The sequence below is a fragment of the Cottoperca gobio genome, chromosome 10, assembly GCF_900634415.1.
Source record: "Cottoperca gobio chromosome 10, fCotGob3.1, whole genome shotgun sequence".
Taxonomy (NCBI): Eukaryota; Metazoa; Chordata; class Actinopteri; order Perciformes; family Bovichtidae; genus Cottoperca; species Cottoperca gobio.
Window position 1 is genome coordinate 17,705,729 of NC_041364.1, and position 8,745 is coordinate 17,714,473.

General features: G+C 40.7%; 1 protein-coding gene across 1 annotated transcript; it reads left to right on the forward strand.

The window, feature by feature from the left end:
• Positions 1–2,484: 2,484 nt before the first annotated feature.
• adrb2a (adrenoceptor beta 2, surface a) lies at positions 2,485–7,495 on the forward strand. Its single transcript, XM_029442050.1, has 2 exons — positions 2,485–2,630; positions 2,951–7,495. Exon 2 carries the CDS (start codon positions 2,951–2,953, stop codon positions 4,196–4,198), a length of 1,248 nt encoding a protein of 415 aa, XP_029297910.1. The 5' UTR covers positions 2,485–2,630; the 3' UTR covers positions 4,199–7,495.
• The last annotated feature ends 1,250 nt before the right edge of the window (positions 7,496–8,745 follow it).

Sequence of the window (8,745 nt, forward strand, 5' to 3'; positions counted from 1 at the left end):
TACAATATCTAACTGGGGACAGGATCCAAGACAGTTATAAGGTTATCCAAAGTGAACTGGCTGTGGCTGGGAGTGACAGGATACAGGAACACAGATGTCACAAACTGAGGAAACCAGTCATGATTAATCGAACATACAGACTCCCACTTTCCAGAATAGGGAGCTGAACAGGAATTACATTGACATTTAGAGTGCGTAGCTCTATCCAGAGCAAACTCGTGTGAAGTTTAACAAGTTTAGAAGACGGCTGAGGTTTATTTCAAGTATCCAATATTAAGGAGTTCAGTGCTCAAAGCCAACATCAACAGGAGATAGGCTACTATAATACTGTAGCTCATCACTGTGAAGTAAAACGTGATCATGTTATCATACAGGTTAGGTAAGAAATCGGCAGCTTTTTCATTATTTCATTATTTCATTATTCAGTTTTAAGTAAAAGCAACCCTATCTTCCCCACAAAATGATGTTCCCACACAACTACATGACATTCTCAATTCCGTTTTGAGGGAAACAGATTTTCTCACAGATTACAGTTGCAGTTTAAAAAAGAAAACGCGCAATAAAACTAATTGGTTAGGTTTAGTAAAAGAAAAATAAGTACATTTTTACATTATTTAAGTTTTGTAGCTAAATGAAAATAAATGTTCACATTTGGTTTCATATGGGACACAAACACTCCTGGTGAAAAGTATTTTGTCTATTTGACCCATCCATCCACCCCGACCTTCCCCGTATGTGGACTTCCATGCACTTTGGTTAAAAACATATTTGTGATACTTCAAAACAATCGTAAAGACATGCGAGGGCTTTTTAAATGTCAAAGTAGAACTGAGACCACAAAGAGTCGAATATTCATTATAACCCAGAATCTATACATATATTGGGCTCTGCCAATTTCTGTCAATTTCAAGGCAACATTTTCAAAAGAAGAAATGTCAGCCCAATGGTAGGAGCTAGGAGAAAGGTCAGCAGGTCATCAAAACATTTGTATTCCTTCTAAGATCATGAATATACATGTTCATGGAAACCTGCCAAGATAAGCTGCAACAAAGTGTTTAACTCGACAAAAGGCAAGAGAGCCATTGCTCTGTTGGTGTAATCCATATCTAGTGCATTTCATGGTAAGAAACTCCAACAAAATCATTGCACAACAAGCCTGAAAAAAATGTCAATCTATTGATGACGGATGTCTGAAAGAGCATTGATCATTTTACCGAAAGCGACAAAGTCAGCTGAGCACATGACAAGAGCAGAAATGCAGTAAATATTGAATGAGAAAATCTCCAATTATAGCACATGGCTGTTAGATTTTGGAGAGTTGTATTGTGTCAGACCTCGAGTAGCTTGTTGTCTGGTGTGTGTTAAACATTCATTCACAGAATAAATCTGTGAATACCATTGAGGTGTTACTGTACGTGCAATCTTTCCACAGGCAGTTTAGTTTAAACACAAAAACCTATGTCTATAAATACTCATAGTGCTTGTTAATCAGTAAGCACATCATGCTGCTTCAGTACAAGCAGGGCTGAGGAACAAACTGAAGCAGAAAAAGAACATGTATGTCCCACAGTGGCTGATCTGTTGTCATCCCTCTGACTATTTATTTTGTTTTATCACTGGTAGAGTTTTGGTTCTAACACTGAGCTCTGTTTGTTAAGATAATACAAAGATACTTTTATTGTGGCTCAGCATTTGGTACATACATAGTCCCTCCAATGATAAGCAGCATGTTACATTATTTGTTTGTGTCCTGCAGGGTCCACGCTCGGGTTCAGATTCATACCAAAAATAGGAGGGAGTTTCCTGCAGTTCAAAGTTATGATATTTATCAATGTAGCATTACATAAACCCATGTTTTTGCTTTCATGTATCTTCTAAACCGCACTCAATTCTTAGCATATCCTGTAGTCATACATTTTAATGTTAAAGCATTATAGCAGGAAAAACACTAACACACCAATGTGGTGTCAGGGCAAGGCAATAGTGATAGTCAAACCCAATAATTCAGATTATACACTGAAGTTGGTTTAATATGCCAGTTGGACCACTTGTGTGTCTAACTTTATCCATACTTCACAAAGAGTCAAAGAAAGCTTCATCTGTTTTTGATATGATCCAGACTAACAGGCAAAAGATGTAAAAGCTCCTCAGTGCTTGGACTGTACAACTGAACTAAATGTTTTCTCTCAACTTTAAACTCAAGGATTGCATTCTAAAGTAACTGTCTTAGGTAATAGTTATTTTAAAATATATAAAGCTTGAACTACAGTATAAGTGAGAAAAAGTCTGCGCTTGTGTTTGCAGCTTTAGCCTCATGCAGCCCTGCAGCAGCAGCGGCTGCAGGGACAATGTGTTCAAACTCTCGGGAGCTCTCAGCACCCTCCGCAGGCTGGCTGTCTGATTGGCTGAGCACTGGCCATGATGTCATCACTGCACGTTATAAGGGCTCTGACAAATAGCCTGGGAGACACATTAGAAGAAACACTGTTCAACTGAGGGACCGAGTGAGACACATGGAGATAAAACAAACAGACAGTAGAAAGCAGGTCACGTGACAGTGAAGGAACTACCCGAACAGAAATATTTGTACTTTGCATGGGAGGCAGGAAACAAGACAACTACCTGTGGAGGTTTGTACTTTTGTTTTTGCTTGGCTTGTTTAGCATATTTTTTTAAAGTTTAAAGTTTATTAGCTTTGTGGTGTTGGTGCTCTACGTTTTGTTCTCCTTTTTTTGCAAAAATATAACAAAGACAGCAGACAATTTAGCATTAGTTTTAGTGCTTGTATTTTTTGAAGCATAGCATTTCTATGAAAATTTAGTTTTTGTCTTCTGTTCTTATCAGGCCACTTTAAGATTTCAAGTTGTGATCTTTACCTATGTGTGTGTGTGTGTGTGTGTGTGTGTGTGTGTGTGTGTGTGTGTGTGTTATCTACATATGGTCTCTTCAGATGGGAAGTACCACCCTCCCAGTGTACCTCAATGTGAGTGTGGGGATGATCAACTCGTCATCAGATCCAGCTAAGAATGAGGAGGGTTACAGTGAAGCAACAATGATCTTGCTGGGCATAATCATGTCCTTACTTGTCCTGTGCATTGTCTTTGGCAACATCCTGGTCATAACAGCGATCACCCGCTTCCAGCGTCTCCAAAATGTCACCAACTGTTTCATAATTTCACTGGCCTGCGCTGACCTGGTCATGGGTCTCATCGTGGTTCCTTTCGGCGCCTGCTACATCATCTTTAAGACCTGGCACTTTGGTAGTTTCTGGTGTGAGTTCTGGACTGCGACTGATGTTCTCTGTGTGACTGCAAGCATCGAGACCTTGTGCGTCATAGCTATAGATCGTTATTTGGCCATCACCTCTCCGTTCCGCTACCAGTCGATGCTGACCAAGTGCAAGGCTCGCATTGTGGTTGTGCTGGTGTGGGTAATTGCCGCCTTGATATCTTTCCTGCCCATCCACATGGAATGGTGGACATCAGATGATACTGTAGCCACGGATTGCATCAAGAACAGTACCTGCTGCGAGTTCTACACCAACATGGCTTATGCCATTACCTCCTCTATCATCTCCTTCTACATCCCTTTGGTCGTCATGGTTTTTGTCTACAGCCGCGTTTTCCAGGAGGCCAGGCGCCAACTGAAGAAGATTGACCAAAGCGTTGGACGTTTTCACAACAGCAACCTCAAATCTCTGGAGGCCAACAACGGGCGTGGCAACAAGAAGGTCAAGTTTTGCCTGCGGGAACACAAAGCCCTGAAGACACTGGGCATTATCATGGGGATCTTCACTCTGTGCTGGCTGCCCTTCTTTCTGCTCAATGTGGTGGTGGCCATATGGAAGGTGGAGGACATTGATCTCACCTTCAGGATACTCAACTGGATAGGTTACGCAAACTCTGCCTTCAACCCGCTCATTTACTGCCGGAGTCCTGAGTTTAGGTACGCCTTCAAGGAAATCCTCTGCATGAAGAGGAACCGCCTCAGCAACCGCTGGCCTGTGAACGGATACATCTACAGCAGGCACAGCTGGCAGAGCGAGCAGCAAGGGAGGAGTAAGGGCAGCTTGGAAGACAGTGACACTAATGAAGGGTGTCCGGGGAAGGGAGCGGGGGTCTGCAGCATTGCGGACAGAGCAATGGACCCCAACAGAAATTGCAACAAAGGCCTATCGACGGTAACAACGGTCCTTTGAACTTGGAGCCCTGAGACTTCTGTCAACAGAGCCATCCAAACATGTTTACACTGCTAACATAAACTTTTTCGAATTGACTAATGAAGGTAAGGTCAGTCAAACTGACTGGTAGAGACTGCTTAACAGAAACTGTAATAATCATGTTCAGCACAGTGAATACATTCTGTAGGTAGATCACTTTTACTTTTGTTACATTTTTCATGTTGAACTTCCATCTACCTCATCACATCTTTTTCAACATTTGTTTCTTTACTATTAGTTACACTAGGGCAGTATCTCAGCCATTTATTTACTCTACTAAATGGTTTGTGCATTATATAAATTGAGAATTATCTGGCTTAGATTGAATTTGTGGACATATTTTTTGTCTCAGAGTTCTTGGCAAAACATCCCACAATTTATTATCTTAAAAATGTTTTTGGTATTCAAAGTAAATGTCTTTGGAGGCTGTAATTTTCATTTGAGCATGCCAATTCGGCATGAATTGCGAATAATTTCTATCAGAAAACAGATGCGGTGCATTCTTTTGATGGATTGTCTCAGTGTGAAGGATAATCATCAACAGGTGTGGAAGATCCTCTCTCTCTCTCTCTCTCTCTCTCTCTCTCTCTCTCTCTCTCTCTCTCTCTCTCTCTCTCTCTCTCTCTCTCTCTCTCCTCACTGCTCAGCAATGTTGTGAGGCCCTGCTCCCTGCTCAAGTGTTTTACAACCGAATGCATGCATGTTTCTGCTGCCAGCAGATAGCACCAGAAATATGAAGTTATCTACGTCTCCCTGGTGCAAGCGAACTAACGCCCAGGGCCATGCTCTGATAGGTCATATTGTAAATTCCATAATGATACATAAAGATTCCATAATCAGCCCTAAAGATATCTAGTATATTTCAGTGCAAAGCAGATGGCTTGCAGCTGCTATATGAATACATTCAAATGCACAAATTTGCTGCTACACAGCCGACCAGTCATATCTTGCACTCTGTCCACTGGTTCATTTGTGCGACATGCAAACCAGTATTTGGTGCATTATTTAGCCAATAAGGCAAATGAGTCCTCCCTGTCCCCTCTGTGTGCCGGTAGCAACAGTTACAGTTGTTCCTTTTGTTTCATAAGCCCTGTTTGTTTATTAAAATGTGTGGTTGCTGTGTTTCAGCACAGTGTTTACTGAAACCAGAGAAGCCGTTTCCTTAGTCAAGGAGCGAGGGTACAAAACCACACACAATAATAAACAGTGCATTGATAAAGACAAGTTCCAGGCCTGAGACTGGCAGTGATGGTGACAAACTCAGAGGCCAATAAATGGAGATGAGAAAAACAGTCCTGAACGTCCCTGACATTTCCCAGAGTCTCCTCACTGTTAAACGGATGTGTGGACCTTCATGAAATGAGTCTCACGTTTGGATGTGACACTCAGGAATCTACTGAGCAGTGCCTCAGCTGTTCCAGTTGTTTCAGTCAGTCTACTTTAGACGCTGCTTGGTGTGCAGTCTCCAGGAAATGCCCCCAATCCAGCTGAGCCCAGCCCAATAAACACAAATAATTCCATTATCTCCAACGTTTAGCTGGAGAATCAGATAACTCCCTCTCAGGGAACACTGAAATAGATTACTACATTACAAAATATACAGATCCAAATGTTCATGATGAGAAACCTGAAATGAGACTCTCTTTCTTATCACCCGTCTTAAACTCAAAGGCTCTTGGGAATGATCCATTTTGATGTAGGCAAGCATTACTGGAAAATAAGCACTTTGAATGCAGGAGCTTGATTTGGACAATTCACCCACTTTTCTCACACTAAATGATAGGTGTAGCAGATGTAACACCCTTTTCCCAAGTGGTGATCTCTCTGTTCTGATCAAAGTGACAGCATGCTAAATGTGGCTTCTGAAGGCGGGAGGGGGAGCAGGGGTTCTCTGCCAGTCTAAATCGGTGTTAGTGACCTGTGTTTTAGTGCATGTAGCGTTAAAGTCAGCTGACACTGTCAAAACTGTGAACTTTGTTCCCTCAGAGTTATCCATATGTACTGTAACGCTAGGTTTGGGCAGCACTGTTGTCACAGACCTTAGGAATAGACGTAAATACGGTGTCATCTTGCGTCAATGTTTGCCATGTGAAAAACAAGCTTTCCAGTGTGTTGATCTTTTTTTCTGTTTTTCTTTTTCATGGATTTACAGCAAAGTAAATTCAGGGGTTGAATGTCATAACAAATGTTCAGGGTTTTTTCTCTCTAACATACATATTGTATTTATTCAGTCACAATTAAATGACGCATTGACGTTAAATTAGTGAATCACTGCTGGATCAAAAACAGGTCTGTATTTAAGTCATCTGTCATTTTGTGGAAGCACTTTGCAAAGTGATCGTCTGCTATGGTGTATTTGTGGTGATGTATGTGTGAACTGTGGTGCCATTTCCTTTCAAAGTGATCTGTTTAAATCCAAGTGGAGTAGGTTGTGAACTATATATCCACACTGCTCCCTCCTGGCAGTGTCCTCTCGTTGCACCTCAGCTGTCTCAGAGTTATTAATGGTTACCGTTTCATCAATGCACCTGTATAATAAGGAATGTAATTCATGTCTTCACTTTTTCATGCTGGAGGACACACCAGAGTTACGAGCTCTTAGTCTTGAATGATTCGTTGACACTACAACATTCCAAGTACAGCTGAAGGTTAGTCTACTGATGCATACAATGAACAGCTTACCCATTTTATCAACTGGTATGAGTTTACCAACTCTGCAAATACAAATGAATGTTGAATGCGTTACTCCCCATGATGTAATTTAGGTTGTTTGCTAACTTAAAGCAGCACTGTACTGTATAGCACTTTCATGGAACATGTGTAGAATGTTTAAACAATTGAATCCACGTTTGAGTTCATGAACTATAATCAATTCCTGGCTGGAGAGTTCACTTGTACCATAATATTTTTGTGGAAGTCCTCTTTCCTGTTTGCAGCTTAAAGTAATGAGAATCTGCAAAATCTCAGCACAGATGTTGTCGGAGGTGGACTGTTAGAAATAAATTGATGTACGTGAATGTGATTTTTCTATGAATATTGCTTTATGCTATATGAAAAATAAACAGATGGCATGTGAAGCTTTTTTCTCGCCACTCAGCTGAATGTTTACTAAATGTTTGCAAAAACCATTTTTGCACAAGTTTTTGTCACTGTATGTTACGGTAATGAAGCCTGATACAACATGTGGTATCCTGTGATATTTATGAAAAAACAAATGTATATGCTGTAACATTTATATTGTAATAAATGATGTACATGATGCATGCAATGTCCTCATCGATGTGTCCTTTATTATCATTTCATTTCACAACAGTGAGTGTCAGATTCTACCTCGTAAGAACTTGAACGGTAAGATATGAACCATGAACGCATCAGGTCTGCACTCTGACAGCAGTTAAGTCTATTTCAGTATGGGAAAACCAGTCATCAGCATGTGATCCAGATGGAATGATGGACAGGAAGGAGATCGGGATATTATGAAACAGTTTCCACTCTCCTTTCGAAACTGCATGTCTCACAAATGCTCCAAGTAACAGAACATCTAATTCTATCCAAGAAATCCAAGAGAGGAAAACAGTGGAGATATATAGAGTCATAAAAATGTCTTGATATTTGGCACTTACCCAGAGAGTTTCTTTCCCAAACCTGACATGTGCAAAGGACATTGGACACTTACGTTTAACAACATATACTCTACAGTCTACAGGACATAAGTCATACTTTGTGGAACGTGTCCTCTCTTATATAGTTTGCCCTCTCCAGCTCTGTACTGACAAGATTCAAAATAATATTGTGAATTGTTATTCTCTGACCGGCTGTTAGCATTAATGAGATTTTAATATGTTTTCCATACTTACATAATTACTAGCTCATAAAAACAATACTCTTCATTTCTTCTGCGTAGACCTTCGACTGGTGAGGATGGTGACTTTAAACCTGAGAGTTATATTTAGCCTCAGTCATTCAGTCTAATATCATGCATGTAGCCATCAAGACCATATTGCTAACCCTTTTATAGGGTTATCATTTTAAAACTAATCAGCTGGAAACATTAATTAGTCAGCCAGCAGAGCGGAGTTTTAAACCAACTGAAGCTCACAGCTGATAAAACCTGCTTTCAGTTTCAGCCAACATAATGTGGCCTGTGGCCTGTGGTACAAGCCTTGCTGTGGCTTTATGAACTACTGTAAACTCTAAAGATTCAGCTGTAGACTTACTTATGATTATATAATCAGTCTAAAAGCTTTTCACAAACTTATTGTTCATGCCTTTCTCCTGCAGTCGAAGTTCAGTTTTGCAGAGGCATCTTTGGTGTCAATGCATCCACTTTTGCACACAGGAGCTCTCCACTGCCCTTAACCCTCTAATCCTTTAAAACTCATGTTTCCTCCTGCAGTGTCAGTGCAGTGCAATTTCAGTTTAAGTCGTGTCAAATGCTCCGTGTCTTTCAGGGGTTTAGAATTGCGATCCACAGGGATGTGTTCAGACATAAGTCTGTAAGATCTGCCACGTGTTCTCTGGAGCTT